Raw genomic sequence first — 22,468 nt, forward strand, 5'->3', positions numbered from 1 at the left:
TGAAAAATAATGCACGGTGCTTATGTCGACTGTATTTATGTGAATGCTCACCAGTGCAGGCATTTTGACACTCTGTGTTAGGCGCTCCACCGAAGACAAAGGCTGTGTCCGAAATCGCATACTACTTGTGTAGGTACTACATTTGTATTCGAACGTACTACTCGACCGTTAAAAAAGTACGTTCTATATAGTATGAATGAGGGTAGTATGAATGGAATTCGGATGTACTACATCTGCCATGTTGATGTTGTCACGTGTCATGCGTCTTCACAACAGCGCAAAAATTTAATGAGCCCACTTCACTGCACGAACATCGTTAATGATTTAAATTCTTAACGCTTAACGAACCATCTATTTAAAGAAAACAGCGTTAACAAGCTGATGTAATGTACTTTGAGTCTGTCTTTTTAATATCAAGAATGTCTTGCTCTTTACGGTCTCATTCATTCACATTCCTTTATTAATAACGCTAACAGTCCCACCCGCTAAAGGTTCACGGTAAAAGTGAAAGTAACCGGTAAAATGTTTCAAAGTATAAAATAAATAAAACAAAGTTTCCGTCCTGTCACTTTTTTTTTACATACTTTTATACTTTTTCTGCTGTTCAAAAAATCGTTCTTTTCGCTATTACCACAAAAAAGCTACGAATCTTGAGTGCAGGAGCTCTGCGTTACCATAGACCGGGTGTGCCTCATATGTCCTGAAAAGTGAAGCTGCGGGCTCTTTGATCGCCCCCTGGTGGCTGGCTGCAATACAGGTCATAAACCCCGCCCTCTCCATGTAAACGAATGAGACTTGAGTCAAAATAAAAAAATTAATTACACTTCCAATGCAATTTTCCAAAATATGGTTTTGGTCATTTAAGGTAGTTGTTATCACACTGATATATGTTCAATCTTTCATTTTTGTGATAAGGTTCATTTTACCTAGTAATTTGATGCTATAAAAACGGGGCGTGTCGTTATGGTTGATTGGGTCTGCGGGAGTTTGGGTGGGAGTTTGATTCTGCGGCTCCACCTCACGACACCACTGCGCAGACTCGTGACTCTTGTGAACAGTACTGAACACGCACTGTGGCCGGTAGGAAAAATATATATATTATTTTAAAACTTTTATCAGCTTATGTAGGCTCTACAACAAAGGAATTGCTGATATCTATTGATGTCTAATTTTTGAAATAGATCATTTGTTGGTAAAGGGTGAGAGATCTGGCGAGACCACATGATTTTTGTCAAAGAGCCAGGTGTGGCTCGCGAGCCATAGGTTCCCAACCGCTGCTATAGGGAGATGAGAGGGTCTGTATTACTTACTATTGGAGAAAGTGTAACAGCTAACTTGGATCACGTGTCCCTTAATAACCAATCACATTACAGCCTTGATGTCATTGCATTTCAGTCAGAGCTGTACGATACTCAATCGCCGTTTATGGATCCCATAGGAATGAATGAGAAGTGCCGTAAACTGAATCCCACCCGTCGCAAAAAGTCAGTGACTTCTCTTATAAAACGGGATTTTTTTCATGGTAAACTTCAAAACTAGTTTAATCCAAAAGTATTTTTTAGTCTAAAACATGTTGAAGATTAGCAGATAGGCTGTTGATTCATTAAATGATAAGCCGTTTCCTCGAAAAAGCTGTTTATTCAGCGTAGTGAAGCCTCTTCTCCATTGACATCCATTTAAAAAAAACGGCCTCTGGTCTCCTTTCCCACGTACTGCCAGACCGGAAGCGTTAGCTTTAGCCGTTACGCTTTTTCGGCTAATAGTTGCAGGCTTGCCTTCTAGTGGCTTTGGTTTTACTTTTCTGCAGTTTTTCAATGGCTCTCGGTCATACTGTCGACATTATCTGAGCTGTCGAAGGCTGCGCATTTATTGCAGGGACGGAGCAAAAATTTAAGTGTCTAAGCATACGCACAGTTCCATTGAATGATAAATGCGTTTTAACAATGTCGTTGAACTGAATGTACGAAGGAAACTGTTAAAATAACCACAGCATTAATAACAACCTTGAAATAAGAGCGCGAGGTTTATCTGTTAATCAGATGCATGAAAGTAGCGTTCGTTGCTATAGCAAACAGACATCGGGCACGTTTCCTTTCAGAATCATCATTCACCGATGGAGAGGAAAAGTTGAATACTATAGCATTTTATTTAATGAAAATGAGATCAAGAAGTTTTCGCACTGAAAGAGAAGTAATCTCGCGCTCATAGAACTCAAGGCGTGGCAGGCTATATCTGCAGCTAAGCTGAATAAAAAAACAGAATGAAATGATGAAACGTTAAGACAATAAAGACAATAAGTAAATAAAGTTGTAAAATAAAGGAATGATGCAGTGCAAATTGACATATAATTTATTACAGTACAGAAACTATAAAGTATATGTTCTACCTTATTCTGTGCAGAAAATTGAAATAATTGTTTGTAGTGTATAAACCATTCATAAAATTACCATTAGGAAAAAATTATAGATTACAAATGATTGATTATTGTCCAGCAGTGTATTTGATTTCTTATAGCAAATTAAAAGTAGGAGATAAGAAAATAATTTCTTGTAAAAAAAAAAAAAACATGCATAAAATTATTAGGAGCGAAATATTAAGCATTAGCAGCAGGATTTACGAATCTGTGTTTATACAGCTGGAACAAAACGCAGTCTAGAGCATGTAATTGCTCTGAGGACACGCCGATAGTAACAGACATGAAGCAGGTTAAATGAAATAAGCATTCTGAAATAAGCATTTCAACCAGGGTTCGCCATCTCCAGTGGCATAATCTCAATGTCACATTCGTTTAAATTCTAAGGTTGATGTTTCATTAGCTGTGCAGAGTGTGCGGTCGATTCCAGCTGCACGCAGCGTCAGAAGCACTCGCTTATTGCAGTCATATCAATGACAGTGTTGCAGGAGAAGGAAAATAAGAGTTATAGCTTAAGATCACTATCTACGATTGTTGTAGTCCCAAGCGAAATGCATGAGTAGTGTAGTTCGGAGAAAGGTGTTCGTGTTTGTGTGCTCTCGCACACGTCGTGTTCGTGTGACGTGTTTGTGTGACGTGTGCTCTGTGCAGTACAGAAACGGAGGAAGAACGTTTATATTCTGCTTTATTTCAGTTCATTCATTTATGTCAGTCCACCCCGGGGGTTTTATGCACTGTAACCCTGACACTTTTATCTACATGAGAGAGTAAAATGGCATGCATCGACTAACTTTGTCCATCTCATCATTGCACGAACATGAATTAATCATCTGATTAGAGTTAAGCCCGGTTGGTGTGGTAGCCCAGGCTCACATAGTCATAGCCCACTATTGTTAAGCTGGTCAGTGTGGTAGCCCAGGCTCACATAGTCATAGGCCACTATTGGGGGGTGGCAGCAAACACTCAAGATGGGTTTGGTGCACACAGGGATAAAAAAAAGTACCCCATGTATACAATGAAATATACTGCTGTATCTTTAATGTTGTGGGCCTATTTTTCTGTAGGAGGTCCTGGACATCTTGTTTATATACATGGCATCATGGATTCAATTAAATACCAGCATATAAAAAATTTAAAACTGACTGCCCATGCTAGAAATCTTATAATGGGCCGTGGATGGATCTTCCAACAGGACAATGATCCACAAACAAACATCAAAACCAAAACAAAAATGGGTCACTGAGAACAAAACCATGCTTCTGCCATGGCCATCCCAGTCCTCTGACCTGAACCCTACAGAAAATGAGTGGAGTGAACTGAAGACAAGAAGCACCAACATGGAGCTGTGAATCTGAAGGGTCTGGAGTGATTCTGGATGAAGGAATGGTCTCTGATCTCTTGTCAGATGTTCTCCAGACTTATCAGGCATTATAGGTGAAGATTCAGAGCTGTTATCTTGGCAAAAGGAGGTTGCAAAAAGTATTGAATAAAAGGGTATGATTAATTGTGGCCAAAGTGTATTAGAGAAAAACATTTATTTCATAATGAGATTTCTCTCCCATTTTAAATTCTTATTCTCCAATGAAAGGTTAGATTTTTGTAAATTTTTTAAATAAAAGATCAAAAGGATTAATGATACAGATTTATTTTCACAGCCAACTTTGATCATGTTTACCATGGGTATGAATAATTTCGAGCACAACTGTATATAAAGGTTATGCCAGGCTACCTTGAATGAACGAACTCGGAAGGACGCGAGAACACAGAATGCATCTTTGTGAGAATTGAGATGCGCTGTGATCTGTGATTTCTCAGTCCCAGCACGTTATAAGCATGGGCGTCTCTAGGGTAATCATTCGGGGCTCGAGCTAGGGATGGGAGATATGGGCTTAAAAATATATTGTATTTATTGCGATAATGATATCAATGACGATAATTCAGGGAATCCTGTTTGTTTAGAGAAAAGTATTATCTTTCCTGTTTTTACCCAAAATAGGATGTTGTGAGCATTACTGAGTACACAAGTAATGTAATGACTGTTTAATTCATACTGGAAGCCGGAGGAAATCCCGGGAAAATCCAGGAAATCCCGAATATGGACTAAGTAGATAAAATAAAATGCAGATAGAGACATTTTAACTGATGAAACTTGAAGACAATACATACAATTGCACAAAATATAGCTATGGTTTATCTGTGTTCTTCAAGCAATCTTGGGTATTTTTTTATAAGGAAAGTATATTTTTAATGTAATGCTAATCGACACAGCCTTTATCGCTGTATAGCATGCTATCATTCTGTAATATGAAACCACGTCTGGTCACAAAAAGAAGCTATTTCAAACACTCAACTATGTTATTAAGTTAATTTGGAGAAAAAAAGCATGTCAATAAATGATATATTTGTTGGAAAACAGGTTTGTAAACAGGCTCATACACATGCAAAACTGTATCGCACACATGCTACAGTAGTACATTTATTCAGACCAATATTGTGCACTGTACAGCCCTAACCAAACCAGTTACAGATTGTAGAAGGAGCTTCTCATTTTGCGATAAACTCCTCCTCAATTTCACATCCGCCTTCCACCATGTCGCTCCACACTGTCGCACACAGAAATATGTCAACAACTAGGCTTTATCGTTATGATTGCGGGAAGACTAATTCTTATCATGGGGAGAATTTTTACAAAGATAGCCTGGTATAGCCAAAGATAGCTACATCCCTAGCTCGAGCCCTGAAAGATCTTACTCTATCCCCGAATGTTTGTTATTTTTATTTTTTTATTTTTTGCATGCAGCTGCCCGGAAGTTTATAGTTGAAATGTGATAGGAGTTAAAGGGGTCATCGGATGCCCATTTTCCACAAGTTGATATGATTCTTTAGGGTCTTAATGAAAAGTCTATAACATACTTTGGTTAAAATTTCTTAGTGCTAGTGTAAAAAAAACTTTTTTGCCATGTCAAAATCAGTTCTGTTTTTATCAAGCAATTCTAGTCCATGTTGCTTTAAATACTAATGAGCTCTGCTGACCACGCCCCTCTCTTCCTTGGGGTGACGAGCAGTCAGTGTTGCCAGATTGGGCGGTTTTGAATTTGATTGTGCAGGTAAATATTGGCTTAACCAATTAGCCCAAGTGTGCATATACTGCATGCATCCAATCAGTCATCACAATGTTACTAAACACACACGCACAATATCTGGTGCTGATGTTGGCGTCGTGGCCGCACTTTTAGCCAATCACTAGGGATCAGCAGACAGACGTGATGATTCATGAGTGACTGGTTTTTAGCGCGCTAACGGATCTGATTTTGAATGTATAACTGTAAGTGACCATAATGCCTAAATATAAGTTTGATGGTAAAGAGTGGAGAGTGTTTTAACTCTCAAAACGTGAATTACACATGTTGAGGGAGATGACATGAAGGCTATATCACTGCAACTCCGAAATCAGAGCAGAGTTAAATTATTTAATCAAAATCTATTTATATCTATACGATCCTGTCTTTTATCTTTTAAACCGTCCAGATTGGTAGGATATCCTTTAAAGATGCTGGACTTGTTAGTTTTGACTGTGCAAAGTTCTATTATGTTCAATATGAATTTCACAAAAGATTAGTTCTGTGAGAAATTGAGCGACACGAAGGTAAGAGCATTATTTTGTTGTTAATTTTTTTTTATTGTCGGATTATCATACAGAATGACACAGTTTTGACTGTCATGGTGTGTGCATGAATGAGTGTGAAATACCTATAATTACAATCAGGATATCTTCCATTCATTCGTTTTTTAAATTTAATATTAAAAACAGAAAAATAAGAAAAGGTTCCTTTTTCCATTTATCGGTTTTTCAAAAAAAGAAAAAAACATGAATTATGCTTGATTTTCCGTTTTTACATTCAGGGCTAGAAAATGAATAAACAGCTTGAATTTTTGATCTCTGCATGTGGGCGGGAATAAAACGCCCCTTTCCGCTGATTGGTCAACCAAACATTAAACCATGCTGTCATTAGTTCTTCCACTGCGCAGCAGAAAACAGTCCTCCTGCTACAGTTGTATGCATTCTTAACGCATTTATTACAACTTTCATCACTAACAAATGGCTAAAGGCTAACATTACCCCTAAAATATAACAATGAAAATCAAGTCTGGTTGTTTGGCGAGACTGATTCATGAGCCGTCGCATGCAGTTATATTTTATATAGTTTTATGATTATATGGCGAGTCTGAGTATAGTTTTACACATCAGCCCAGTCTATTCTGTAATGTTAGTGATACGCAGAGTCAGGTTTTTTGCACATTAACATGACAATGAATGTGACACACCCAGTTTTTTTCTGATGCACACCCAGAATCTCTTTCCTGGCTATGCTAGTGCTTTAAAGCCATAGCAGAATTGGTGTGCATCTCCGTTTCTGAATGGATCCGCGTTTTGAACGAATAGTGTTCATTCATTCGACTCATAAAGACATTTCCCGCGACCTGCTGGTAATTTTAGTTTATTATTTAGAGTATCATTTCATTAATAAAATTCAAGGTATAGTTTAGGGATGTAACGATTACCGGTTTGACGCTAAATCATGATAAAATTCCCCATGGTTAGTATTACCGTTTCATATTTTAATTATCATTAAAACCGTATTCGATTACCGCAATTTGAACAACTCACGATAAATAAATGCTGTACAGCATAAAGCAGAGTTTTAAGTAACAGTCTCATGTGCGCACAGCGCGCAGAGTAGTTTCGTTTTGAGTAAAAATAGGGCGGAAAAGCTGGGAGGTTTTAAAAGAGTGCTAAGGGAATTATACAAATGAATATATGACTGAATGAATTACAGGTGCATCTCAATAAATTAGAATGTTGTGGAAAAGTTCATTTATTTCCGTAATTTAACTCAAATTGTGAAACTCATGTATTAAATAAATTCAGTGCACACAGACTGAAGTAGTTTAAGTCTTTGGTTCTTTTAATAGTGATGATTTTGGCTCACATTTAACAAAAACGCACCAATTCACTGTCTCAACAAATTAGAATACTTCATAAGACCAATAAAAAAACATTTTTAGTGAATTGTTGGCCTTCTGGAAAGTATGTTCATTTACTGTATATGTACTCAATACTTGGTAGGGGCTCCTTTTGCTTTAATTACGGCCTCAATTCGGCGTGGCATGGAGGTGATCAGTTTGTGGCACTGCTGAGGTGGTATGGAAGCCCAGGATTCTTTGGCAGTGGCCTTCAGCTCATCTGCATTGTTGGGTCTGGTGTCTCTCATCTTCCTCTTGACAATACCCCATAGATTCTCTATGGGGTTCAGGTCAGGCGAGTTTGCTGGCCAGTCAAGCACACCAACACCATGGTCATTGAACCAGCTTTTGGTACCACTGGTAGTGTGGGCAGGTGCCAAGTCCTGCTGGAAAATGAAATCAGCATCTCCATAAAGCTTGTCAGCAGAAGGAAGCATGAAGTGCTCTAAAATTTCCTGGTAGATGGCTGCGTTGACTGTGGACTTCAGAAAACACAATGGACCAACACTAGCAGATGACACGACAGCCCAAATCATCACTGACTGTGGAAACTTCACACTGGACTTCAAGCAACATGGATTATGTGCCACTCCACTCTTCCTCCAGACTCTGGGACCTTGATTTCCAAATGAAATGCAAAATTTACTTTCATCTGAAAAGAGGACTTTGGACCACTGAGCAACAGTCTAGTTCTTTTTCTCCACAGCCCAGGTAAGATGCTTCTGACGTTGTCTATGCTTCAGAAGTGGCTTGGTAGCCCTTTTCCTGAAGACGTCTGAGCATGGTGACTCTTGATGCACTGACTCCAGCTTCAGTTCACTCCTTGTGAAGCTCTCGCAAGTGTTTGAATCAGCTTTTCTTGACAGTACTATCAAGCTTGCAGTCATCCCTGTTGCTTGTGCACCTTTTCCTACCCAAATTATTCCTTCCAGTCAACTTTGCATTTAATATGCTTTGATACAGCACTCTGTAAACAGCCACACCTATCAGTAATGACCCTCTGTGACTTACCCTCTTTGTGAAGGGTGTCAATGTTTGTCTTCTGGATCATTGCCAAGTCAGCAGTCTTCTCCATTATTGTGGTTTCAAAGAACAAGAGATACCTGCAATTTAAACTGTAGGGATGGTCATTTATTGAAACTCAAATATAAATATTCTAATATTTTGAGATACTGATTTTTGACTTTCATGAGCTGTAAGCTCTAATCATCAAAATTGAAACAAAAAACTTTTTCACGACATTCTAATTTATTGAGATGCACCTGTATATGAATGTACCTCTGAAGGTTCTGACTGTCTACAGAAACAATTCGATGGCATTTTGTTTTCGTCTTTGCTCCATGTAATACCTAAAGGAACTGTTCTTAATCGCAATACTGCTCTGTCCACAGAGTTTACGGGAAACAGCTGTAATTCAGCTTTTCTATAAGCGCCATCTAGTGTCAGAGAGTGGATTTACTGGCCAAAAACGGACCGAATTTGCATGCCCTACTGTAAATATTGATATGTTGAGGAAAAACAAGCTTATGTGGATTCTACACATTTAAACAATTCAGATAAGCTATCTAGAATTGTTTATGGAGCATATAAAATGCATATTATCATTTAATAATCAATTATCATTTTGACTTAACCCTTTTCTTTATTTAATGGCTGAGATGTGAGGTTTACCTTTATATTAAACTTTTTCAAAGCTTTATTTGAACATTTACATTACATATTTGAACATGCTATTAAACTGTTGTCATTTAAAATCCGAACATCATTGGTAATGTTATTGTTTTAGTGATTATGCAAACAAAAAGTCATTTTATTTGTTGTTTGTTGATTTTTAAATATAAAACTTGTGTCGGTACTTTTTGAACATTTCCACCACATTTTAATAATACCATGATAATACTGATAACCGTGATAATTTTGGTCACTATAATCGACATAAAAAAATGTCATACAGTTACATCCCTAGTATAGTTCACCCCAAAATTTTAATTCTGTCATCAATTACCCTCATGTCATTTCAAACCTGTATGACTTTCTTCTTTTGCACAACATAAAAGAAGGTATTTTGAAGACTGTTGGTAATTAAGCTGTTTTGGTTACCAATGACTTCCATTGTATGAACAAAAAATACTGAGATGTTTCTCAAATTGTATTAGGCTGTTGTAGCCTAAACGTTTATGTGTAATAAATTTTATGTTGAATCAAATAAAAGATTTATTTCTAAAGCTACTATTTTGTAATGTCTACTTAATACTTTCTCATTTAACACAATAATGGCTTTAAATGATCTTTTGTGTGTAATTTCACATCCAAATTTGCGATTAATTGGATGAATTAATCAACACATCATGTAATTAATTATATAAATTTTTTTTGATTTTGATAACATTGAAAGATAACATAAAAATAAATGGCATCTGATCCATTATTAATGTTTCCTAAAAGTACACTCAAATGCACCAGTGTATGCATGCATACATAAACAATCACTTTTCACATCATTCTTTTCACATTCTCATTCTTTCTCTCTTCCACACCTCTTTCTTGTCTTTTTTGCATGAAATATTTATGAGTTTGGAATTAAGATTCCTGCGCACATGCTCCTGATGGCACCTTCCGTGGGTTGTGACATCATGTGTCAAGGCTCTGATTAACAGTGCTCAACACTCTGCCTCTAGACTGACAGACAGATGAGGTCGAGAGGAGAGCTAGCAGGTAAATAACAAGAAAACAAGTCCAAAAAGAAGAACAGGCATATAACAGACAGCCTGAGAAGAGAAGAGAGAGAGAAGAGAAGAGAGAGAGAAGAGAAGAGAAGAGAAGAGAAGAGAAGAGAAGAGAAGAGAAGAGAAGAGAAGAGAAGAGAAGAGAAGAGAAGAGAAGAGAAGAGAAGAGAAGAGAAGAGAAGAGAAGAGAAGAGAAGAGAAGAGAAGAGAAGAGAAGAGAAGAGAAGAGAAGAGAAGAGAAAAGATTCATTAAGTGTTTAAGTTGCTTTTTTATTTTTTTTTCAGTCCTGAATCAAACCTCTTACCTGCATTTTGTAAAGAACAGGTTTGAAAGGAACAAACAAGAAGAAATGCAAATTTTATCTGGCCAATGGCAGAAGTTTTGTTTTTAAAAAGCTGAATATTTTGCACTTTAGTATGCATTTTTTTTAGTAATTAAGGTAGATGGGGTGGATGCCAAGATCATTTCAGCAATCTTTTATAGACTAAGGGCAGTACTTAATGAACTATAATTATATTAGTGTAGTATCACATACAAATTGAATTATTTTAAAAAGTGATACTAATATCAATGCTAAGAGCCGAGAATGCCTAAAGTTTTACACCTACTACCTAACATCTGGAACAATATTATGAACTATACACGACAACCGAGTGTCCTTACTTGACTGCAAACCCACAAAAATTCTGGACTGTGCAGAGAGACATTATTTAATTCTCAGATTTCAGACTACATCAGATACAGTGGTCAGTATTTTGCCATGTCATATTTAATGTCTGGGGGATTTTCCGATAAGCCATCAGGGGGAGAGCAATGAGAAACACAAACAGACATTGCGCACACAACAAATGACTGTGGAACTGTAAAAAAAAACTGCAGCCTTCCACAATTCCTTCCAGTCAAATGATGAGAGAAAAAGTGTGGGAGAGGGAGAGATTTACTCACAGAAGCCATTTCCTCGTACAAGGCCTCAAAACCGCCTTCGAGCTCAGCATGCTGTTCCACTTAGGCATGGTCTCCAAACCAAAGCCATCCACCTCGCTCTGCTATTGGCGTTGGACACACAAGGCTAACCACAAGCACATGTTCAGTTGCTCCTAACTAATTCATACAGGAACACTTTGGTTTTGTTGCGAACCCAAAAGCCCTGTACCTTTGATTAAGAAATGTGTCTGATTCCAATTAAAGGAGTGAGAGGGAGGGAAAGCATCATGGTGGTTCTATAGTCTGCTATTGGCTGCAGTCATGAAAGTTTTCTTATTTCTATTATTTTCTTCTCTGTATTTATTTATTTTTTAATCTTTTCTTAAATTCATAGAGCTAAAAATCCATTGTTCAGGGGTTATTTTATGCATAGCTTTTAACATTCATGTTTAGATATGCAAAATAATTACCTTATTATATATGAAAAATTAAAGATTATATTCATATTAAAGTTTTTTTTTCTTTATTATGTCAGATATGTTATCTACCAAATAATTTTTTTTTTTTTTTTTTTTTTTTTTTAGTTTTTACTTTTAGTTTTTTATTTACCTGTAGTATGTAGCCTCTAACATAGTCTCTCAGGGTCCAGCCCAGCCCATGGAGGATGTGCAGAACCTCTTCCTGTTTGAGAACGCTGAACAGACGGTCCAACAGGATCTTCAACCTCACAGGTACTGCCTGAGTCCCATACAGCATCAGACTGCTAATGTCAAACACCACATTGGACTGTACAATCTCCACCTGCGTCGGGTGGTAGAGATGCTGTGTGCTCAGCTTGTCTAGAGCTGTAATCACAAAAACAACAACACACAATTATTATTATTATTGCTTAAATGCTAAACACATACTATTTAAGATTTTCTAACTTAGTATCCTTTCACTAGAAGGCTTATATTTAAATATGTGGTCACACTTTGCATTACACTGCATTACTTCTACTAACATAATGTGTACTTTAACATCATTCCTTTTAAATGATTAGTTTGAAACGCAAAGCTGGTTGTAACAAGACACTCATGCAAATTTCAGTTAATAAACATATAAGATAAATGTGGTGTATTGTCTTTTATTTGAAGTATATTATTGAACCATGAACTGTGTCGACACAGACATTCTTCATTTTACTGAGTTTGTGTGTGAAGGAAATGCACACTTCTATGAAGAAATGAGAGTGGCATCAATATTATCTGTTTCTCTTTCTTCTCTGAACTCTCTCTCTGACTCTGTACGACACCTGTTTTTTCCCCTCAGTCCAAGACTTTTTTGCTGACTACGTCTTTGCCTGACAACAGACCCTGCTAGACACGAACATAATAAAAAATGAAGAACTACTTGTCAGAATGGCTGCCAACACTACAGACAAAATGAGAACTCTATGGCAGAGAAGAGTGAGAAGAAGAGGAAGGGAGGAAGGATAGCGGCTGACAGTTCACAGTGAAATTAAAACTAGGTGAAGGGCCCCTGTGATGGTCCCTTTAGGCCTGTCTCTTTTCCTTTCATCCCAACCCAACAGGTGTTTTCTTTTGTCTCTCTATGAAACCAACTGTCTGTTTCTCCCTCTCTCTTTTCTTACTTAACTCTATGCTTTTTGATTGTCATCTCCTTTCATTTGATGTTTTCACCAGCACTTAAGCTACTTTTTGACCTTTCTATACTTTTTTATTTTCAGTATAATGAAATAAGTGAAAGGACAGTTATTAGTGAATGAAAAGTTACACGAATGAAGACACAGAAGCATGCAGAAAAAAGTGAGGGAATAAAGAGGGATATGCGAGTCACAGCATATCGACTGGCTAAAGAGGCAGTTTTATGAGAAGCAATAACTTCACTGGGCTCAGTGGAGAAAGAAGGGGACCAGATAAAAGGACAGATAAAGACAGATCAGGTTAAACCCATGCCCCACAGCCCCCACCCCAGACACACACGAAAAACATACTAGCCAGCAAGACCACCAAATGCAGAATCAAGAGTTTACTCGCTAATGTCATGTTAAATGTCAAGCTTTCTTTGCCTTTCAGATATATTAAGTGCTATTGCACATACATGACTTTAACTGCTACCTTGTGACATTGTACTATTTTTCATTTGAATCTGCAAGTCCTTACCACACATTAAGGAAAGCAAATAGAAACGTGCTAATTCAGGTGTCATTAAAATACTAAATCAACAACTAAATCAACTATTCTATTTAAACTTGTGTTTTGACAATTTAGCTAAACAATTGGATAACCGATGACAGACAAAGCGGAATCCCAGTAAAAGATCTGAAAAGATCTAAAAGGCTGAAAGACTGTATCTTAATTTAGAAAAGGACACTTAAGTAAATAGATATTAATATGCCTGTATATGCCATAATAGTAGTACTGTGAATTCAAATTGAATGATTTTACTCAATTAGCCTGAAGGTTTTAACGAATAGCAAATATGTCTGAAATGTATCTAATTCACTGAATTAAAAAAATAAAACTAAATAATTACAAATGAATTACAATTAATATTAAATTACAGTCACAGCTGTTCCTCATTTTTTTCACCTAATGAAAACCTATATACAGACACTACAATGTCATGAAAATGTTCTTATATTTTATATAGTTATTTTAAGTTATTTTAGTTTCTTTTAAGTTCTGTCGATTCTATTGTATTTGTGATCACTTTTAATACAGTTGACTCAAACATGACCATCAAATAGACCACAAACGCACCATAAAATGGTCATAAAATGTACTGTACATTTTAGTTTTGCCTGTTTTTTATTGTTGAAAATATTCAGGTTTGAGGATAGAGTTCAGAAATCTTTTAATAAAATATATAATAAAAATATATCTATAAAATGGTACAAAAGTAACTATATAAATATATAACTATATTAAATTTATAATGTAATATTGTAATGTAATAATGTTGTTTTAAATGCTGTACATCCATATTGTAGTAGCATCTATTCAAACGTACAAAAACTGTTTCCACACCTGTAAATGTTGCATACAGATACCTATGTACTGAACAATGGAGCAATGAGACCAGGCTGGTTTTACACACATACACTGAAAGTTACTCACCATGCGCGACCCATCCATGCTTGCACTGGTCACATGTCCGGAGGTGGATTTTTCCAGGCTGGAAACACTCACATGTGCAGTTTACCAGAGTACAGCGGATGGCCTGTAAATGAAAAAGCAAATAATCATCATTGAAATATTTATAAACTGTTATGCATTAAATGATAACAATAGCTGTGATTACCAGTCTTTATATGTATATGTGGTCTTTGCCCTTTCTGATTTATTAATTGTGCATGAAAAATTACCAAATTAAAATTTAATTTGTTAAACTTTGCAATCTTTTTGTTGAAGATTCTTTGGTGAAGCATTCTTTTCAATAAATATCCCCCAAAAAGGTTTTCACTCAAACATGTCATAATTTATTAATGTGAATTATGTCTCAAACTAATGCAGTCATGCTTATGTCTCACTGTCAATCTGATTGACACTGTGCTAACAAGGCATCCGCTCTCTGTCTTGTGCCATATTCATGTAGGGGCATTTAGATGAGCTCTTCCTTCCTCTCACCTGAAACCTGGCCTGCTTTTGCCCCATTTGAATTTCCTTTGTTTTGACAAAAGCCGCCATTACTCGATGTGGAGACTGAACCGGAGCTGACCCCAAAAGCTTTTAGCAATGAGGGGTTAAGTGTCCCAACGAGACAGCCAGCCTGGCAGGACAACACAATGGCATTGTGTGATAAGACATCTCCTTAATCACTGCCACTGAAAAGACTCCGGCAGGAAGAGAGGAAAGGTGGGGAGGTCATGCTGTTCGTGTTCTCTCACACCTCTGCTGTCAAGGTCTCTCAGAAATTAAATTGAAAAAATAATAATAATAATAAAATTGTCTTCCTGATTATCTTTTTCAACATTACATAACTGCATTTTTACGTGATTTTACATGTTCATGCCCTAAGTATAGTTCATGTTACAGATCAGGGGCGCAACTGCATGTTTGCTGAGGGGTATGCAAGATAATGCCCCTGTAAATTCTATACCCTAACACTAACCCTCACAGAAAACTTTCTGCAAGTCAATGACTAAGTTTCTATAATTATTCAATTATATCTGGATAAGTTAATTTACTCACACATTTAGTAGTTTTTCTGATATCAATTTTGACTACATGCTGCAAGACATAACATGCTCATCTGCATTAACAGAGGACGAGGCCTAAAGTCTAATAACTTGCTTTAACCCCCTGATGGCTGTTCGACCCCAGACAGTTTTTTTTTTTTTTTTAAATCAACACATGTTGCTCACTTCTTAGTTAAGCAGTTTTGGAGGGATTGATTGATTGATTGATTCGCCTTTTTTGTATATTTTTATATAGAATGAAAACATTATGTATAAAATTTACTCAAAACATGATCTGCATCCCCCTCAATTTTTATTCGTGCAGAAAGTCATGGAAAATGTGGCATGCTTAAGTGGAAGACTTCTGAAATGACATGACATGATGTTCCCACTGTAACCATCACTGGCTCATTTGACATTTCGACTCCCTAATATAGTTATTTTCGCATGTTTTGCTTTTGGATTTATATTTAGACATAAGATAATCACTCTTATATTATAACATTTAAAAATCACTTTTCACTTTTTGACTTTTTTGTCAAAGTTCAGCACTGTTGGTACTGAAGTATGAAGTAGTAAGAGTTTCAAAAGCCCATTTTCTACATGAATCACACAAATAACCTTTTTTGAATTCAAGGCTGTGATTTATGGCAAAAGGTAACTAGTTTGCATCTCTGTTAACAATCTCCTCATTTTATCTCCAATATAAGTAGAATGCCCATTCACAAACATACCGAGATACTCGGAAATAAACTAATATTAACATCAATATCTTGCACTCTCAGGCTACAACGTTAAATGTGCACTTACTTTATGACTTAGAACAAAAAACATGATAAGCTTACCAGTCTTTGTATTAACTGTCCTTGTTTTAATGCATTGTTTTTAATTTTTCCTTCTTTTTTTTCTGCACCCCATAACATTTCCCTCATCTATTTATTTTGGTAATGTGACAGAACCAACATGAACAAAATGTTGAAGGTTGAGCAACTGAAATCTACTCACTTTATTATTATTATTATTATTATTATTATTTAGAAACAAGCTTTTGATCATTTATAATGTTTATTACAAAAGATTTTCACACAAGTAACAAGTGCAACAGCATATAATACGAGTAGTGTTTTTGTCCCAAATAGCAGTGTAAATGTGATACTGATTTTAAACAACAGTTCAGTAAATAAGAAGTGAATATTGTGTTGTATTTTATTCACAATATTGTCTGTTTTTGTTCAGTTTTGCCAATGAAAATATTGCCTATGAAGCCACAGCAGAAATGTTCACTCAATTTTTCATGATTCAGGTGAACCATTGATTTATTTATTTATTATATTTCTTGTCTATCAACTCAAGACTTCATAAAATACATCAAATCAATGATTTAATGGTCCCATTTAAAAAGAGAGTCATTTATGTATTTTCTGAATCAGATCAAATTAATGAATTTATCACCATTTATTGCCACCTACTAGTTTTTTTCTATTATTATTTAGAGTATCATAGTTCTATATTATTACAAAAAGAATTCAATATATATTGTATTATATCTTTTCATGTGACAACACTGAAGAAATGACACTTTGCTAAAATGTAAAGTAGTGAGTGTACAGCTTGTATAAAAGTGTAAATTTGCTGTCCCCTCAAAATAACTCAACACACAGCCATTAATGTCTAAACTGCTGGCCACAAAAGTGAGTACACCCCTAAGTGAAAATGTCCAAATTGGGCCCAATTAGCCATTTTCTCTCCCCGGTGTCGTGTGACTTGTTAGTGTTACAAGGTCTCAGGTGTGAATGGGGAGCAGGTGTGTTAAATTTCGTTTTATCGCTCTCACTCTCTCATACTGGTCACTGGAAGTTCAACATGGCACTACATGGCAAAGAACTCTCTGAGGATCTGAAAAAAAGATGTTAAACATTGTTGCTCTACATAAAGATGGCGTAGGCTATAAGAAGATTGCCAAGACCATGAAACTGAGCTGCAGCAGACCCTTCGGAGACTGGGCCGCAGGGCAGTATTCCAACATGATAACGACCCCAAACACACCTCCGAGACAACCACTGCCTTGCTAAAGAAGCTGAGGGTAAAGGTGATGGACTGGCCAAGCATGTCTCCAAACCTAAACCCTATTGAGCATCTGTGGGGCATTCTCAAACAGAAGGTGTAGGAGCGCAAGGTCTCTAACATCCACCAGCTCCGTGATGTCATCATGGAGGAGTGGAAGAGGAATCCAGTGGCAACCTGTGAAGCTCTGGTGAATTCCATGCCCAAGAGGGTTAAGGCAGTGCTGGAAAATAATGGTGGCCACACAAAATATTGACACTTTGGGCCCAATTTGGACATTTTTCACTTAGGGGTGTACTCACTTTTGTGGCCAGCGGTTTAGACATTAATGGCTGTGTGTTGAGTTATTTTGAGGGGACAGCAAATTTACACTGTTATACAAGCTGTACACTCACTACTTTACATTGTAGCAAATTGTCATTTCTTCAGTGTTGTCACATGAAAAGATATGATAACATATTTACAAAAATGTGAGGGGTGTACTCACTTCTGTGAGATACTGTATATATATATGTGTGTGTGTGTGTGTGTGTGTGTGTATATTTATATATATATATATATATATACCTGTATATATATATATATATATATATGTATATATATATATATATATATATATATATATAGTACTGTATATGTATCTCATATGTAGTTAGGTAGCACAGAGACTGAATTCTGTTTAGTAGCTGCCTGATTTGTTTATTTGTTGTCAATTATTATTCTGTTGGGGTTTTTAAAATTGTTTATTTAAAATGATTTTTTTTTTTTCTATTGAAATAATTTTTATATAAAAAATTACTCTGAATTAATCATTTAAACAAAATCGCTGCTGCTATGACATCAGTTTACAAGCCAGGCAGACTTATGGACATTTGGTCTAAACATGTATGATTCATTGAAGAATGAGGCCTATTGTATCACAGTCATTTATCACATAAGCCATGATAAATGAGATAGAGAGAGAGAGAGAGAGAGAGAGAGCAACAATGCAAAAACACTAAGGAAAATGGAAACATCAAATGTGGGGTCTGACAACTAATTTGATAGTTAATAATGTTTAATTAAATAATTACGAGCTCAATTAGGATGTCAGTTTACATATCAGCAGTGTCAGTATTGCATTTTTCATATTATATATTTATATTAATGACATATGCTGAAAACAATAGAAGCTACAGATCACATGGCATGTTCTTTTAGGATACTAATGCACAACAACATGGAACAGTGTGGATCCCAAACTATTCTATGATTATAGGCTAAACCTGTAGCTGAGATCCTAAAGCATTATTCCAGCCATCTCTATTGATTCCTGTGTCTGTTACATTTACACAATAGCACACACACGCCTCACAGACCAACTGTGCTGACATCAGGTCGCCGGCAAACACTAAAAGCATCTCATCCTCTCTACCACCCACAAGATTTGATCTTATTCAAGGCTTAGCTTCCAAAATGTTGTCAATATCCTGCCATAAATGAAGAGGCAAGGCAGGAAAAAATGTGACAAATAAAGACAGGCAGTGCACCATGATAGGCATTATTGGACATTCTAAATTAGACTTTCTAACTTTCTAAATGTAAAAAAAAAAAAAAAAAGATTTGATTTTATTTTATTGAGATTATGCTGTGCGCATTCAAGACCAGCATAATATTTGTATGTGTATCCATGCGTGAAGTGCATATTCATCTGTAAAGTGTACACATTTTGTCCATTTGGATTGACATTGAAAAATACAATATCAACATACTGACAGCATCTAAAATATGAACCTGTTTAGGCATATGCAACTTTAGAGATGTACAAATCTTTTAACACTTGATGAGTTGATGATCATCAATGTGTAATTGTATACATATGACACCTAAGGAGTGTATTTTCTCCACGCTTTGGCCCTTCTATGCTTTACTCAATGGGATTTTAAAGCCAACTGTGCTATTATTGTAGAGAAACAGTGTGCTATTGTCTTAAGTACAAAAATGTGAAAAAAGAATCCAGCACCACTTGTCTTGATCTCTACTTGTTTTTCTCTTTTCTGTGATGGTGGTTTCAAGTTTTGTTTATCTCTCTCTCTCTCTCTCTCTCTCTCTCTCTATATATATATATATATGGATGGATGGATGTATGTATAGAAAAATGTTTGTGAGATGAAAAAAAGAAAAATTCCCGAGCATTTATGGCCTGTAGAGCACCATCCTTTTTGGCTATATGTATGACCAATTTGACCAAGGTTGTTCTAGTCAGCGAGTTTGTTCTATCAACTCTAATAATTCTGCTTTGCTATTCACATCAGTGCAGACATGTCCAGCTAAACATGAAGGACATCAGTCAGAGTGTAGGCAGTACAGAGTGGACACTGAACGGAAGAGAGAGACAAAGAGAAGTCCAGGGTGATTGTTTCTTGGACCACTGAGGACCCTGTGAACTCCTCTCAAAGACTCAGCTGACAGAGATCAAACCAGTGACAGCCTACTGCAGTATCCAGAGACATAACTGTGTTCAAAGTGCTGGAGAAAGGGGCACAGGGAGGGGGGCATTCGGCCGCCTCAGGAGGACAAGGGAGGGAGGTGAGCCGCTTCTGCCAGCGACTGATCTTCTTTTTCTCTCTCGTTGTCTCTGTGCTGTCACCCGCTGATTGATCCAGGTGTTTTATAGCTATCTGGAGGCACAGAGCATTCAGACAAAGAGAGGCCTCTGTCAATCCTTTTGATTGGGGCTGCACATTCCTGAGCCAGATGGTGGACAGGCCTTCTTTGGACAACGCCAATCCACATACCTCTCCTGAGCACTCAGGAGAGCTGCTGTGCGTGTGTGCACTTCCTTTCATTGTAGGTCAATGTTAACATGTATTCAAAATGCTACAGATAAAAAAGACACCCTATTATGCACTTTAAAAAGTTTGAAATATTTTTTCACATAAAAAACTGTTTAAAAGCCTTCGGTAAACATGTGAAAGCAATTTGAATGGCAATATTAAAGGGATAGTTCACCCAAAAAGGAAAATTTGATGTTTATCTGGTTAGCCCAAGGGCATCCAAGATGTAGGTGACTTTGTTTCTTCAGTAGAACACAAACGAAGATTTCTAACTCAAACCGTTGCAGTCTGTCAGTCATATAATGTCAGTCAATGGGACTCACGGCTTTTAGAGAAAAAAAAAATACAAATACACAGACAAAACCAAATTAAACCCTGCGGCTCGTGACGATACATTGAGGTCTAAAGACACAAAACGATTGGTCTGTGCAAGAAACTGAACAGTATTTATATAGTTTTTTACCTCTGATCCACCGTACGGTCCAACTGTCCTGAGCGCGTTCACAAAACTGGCGGCACATGAAGCATCTTCTTCTTCTTCTTGCTTTACAGTGGATCGCGGACTTATAAGTGCATTACCGCCACCTATCTCTCAAATGGACGATTGACACTCTATCTACAATCTCAATTAGGAGTGTCAATGGTCCATTTGAGAGATAGGTGTAGGGCTGGGCGATATATCGAACACGATATTCATGCGCATCTCGTCAGTAAAGCCGGTTCCGTGATTAGCGCTAAATCTCCATCACCTGTTTTCAAATAGAGCGCCATTTAATACACAGAGCCGTAGTTCACTGACAAGCTACGCAATATCGCGTTCATTATCGAAGGCGATTCATCTGCGATAATGAAGGCGATATTGCTAGGTGATAGGTGGCAGTAATGCACTTATAAGTCCGGATGTTGTGTGAACGCGCTCAGGACAGTTGGACCATGCGGCGGATCAGAGGTAAACAACAATATAAATGATGTTCAGTTTCTTGCACAGACCGATCGTTTCATGTCTAAAGACCTCAATGTATCGTCACGAGCCGCAGGGTTTAATTTGGTTTTGTCTGTGTATGTTTTTTTTCTCTCAAAGCCGTGAGTCCCATTGACTGACATTATATGACTGACAGACTGCAACGGTTTGAGTTAAAAATCTTCGTTTGTGTTCTACTGAAGAAACAAAGTCACCTACATCTTGGATGCCCTTGGGGTAACCAGATAAACATCAAATTTTCCTTTTTGGGTGAACTATCCCTTTAACAAAACCACTTTCTGAATTGTTAAAATGAGGCAAATGCAAAACGTTTCAATTGTACATTAATATAATCATAAAATAGTGTAACACTAATATCAGTGATATTAAATATAAATACTAAACAATATTCTTCACACACCCACAAGTATACACACACACACACACACACACACAGTAATTACTTACATTAATTCATTTTTAATATTTTAATTGAGACCTTTTTTTTTTGCATAATTTTATAAATACTTAAAATGCTTCCTGGCCAGGTAAACTGCATGCTATTTTATTAAATATTCAGCCTAATTGTATTTACGCTGTATATTTATTATACATAAATTATAATTAATAATAACTGTATGCTTTGTGGTATAGAATAATCCATTAGCTTTACACAGTCACTATTTTGTTTAATGCTTTGTTCTGTTTTTTCTGGGGTTTTTTTGTTTTTTTTGGCCCCACAAATTCATCTGTGGGTCAAAGTACATCCAGGGGTCAATAGAATCTTGTACTATATGTGCCAACAAGACTCAACACGCGTGTGTGTGTGTGTGCGTGCGTGTGTGTGTTAATGTACTATGTTTTTGTATCTTAAAACTGCAGCTGTAAAGTGTTTAAATGCTCAGAGAAGGGATTACTGTGTAATTAAAGTTTAAAATACAGTTAAAATATTAAGCTAAATATTGCAGTTAAATATTTAACTGAATAAAATATTACAACTTGTTTTCAGATAATATAGCTTGTGTAGTTTGTGCACTTGCATTTTTTTAACTTGTTTGTATTTTGTTTACACTTAAAACAGGTGAAAAGAATCACTAATAGTAATTAAATAATTAGATAAATTAGACATACAGTACATTATATGTGCATCTTCATTATCTATCATAGCCTATAGGCCAGTTGTGCACGATCATTCAATGTGAAGTCATGGGTCAGATTTATAAAACAGGGCAAATTAGCTTTAGAGCGCAATCCCATAAAAGTGCTAATGGGAGTGAAAAGTTCTGCAGGTGATCTACTGAAAATGTGCAAATTAAAGAACACAGACACACAGTCAGGCCCTCAAAAGAAACTCT

General features: G+C 36.5%; 1 protein-coding gene across 5 annotated transcripts in view; it reads right to left on the reverse strand.

The window, feature by feature from the left end:
* Positions 1 to 22,468, reverse strand: part of bnc2 (basonuclin zinc finger protein 2) — a 205,055-nt gene that overhangs the window by 73,560 nt on the left and 109,027 nt on the right. For all 5 annotated transcript variants that reach the window (XM_058792547.1, XM_058792563.1, XM_058792555.1 and 2 more), the window contains 2 exons: positions 14,212 to 14,314; positions 11,699 to 11,934 (listed from right to left, as the gene is read on the reverse strand). In XM_058792547.1, the coding sequence (XP_058648530.1) occupies positions 11,699 to 11,934; positions 14,212 to 14,314 (339 nt within the window). The remainder of the gene's footprint in view (positions 1 to 11,698; positions 11,935 to 14,211; positions 14,315 to 22,468) is intronic.

This window comes from Onychostoma macrolepis, chromosome 01 (genome assembly GCF_012432095.1).
Source record: "Onychostoma macrolepis isolate SWU-2019 chromosome 01, ASM1243209v1, whole genome shotgun sequence".
NCBI lineage: Eukaryota > Metazoa > Chordata > Actinopteri > Cypriniformes > Cyprinidae > Onychostoma > Onychostoma macrolepis.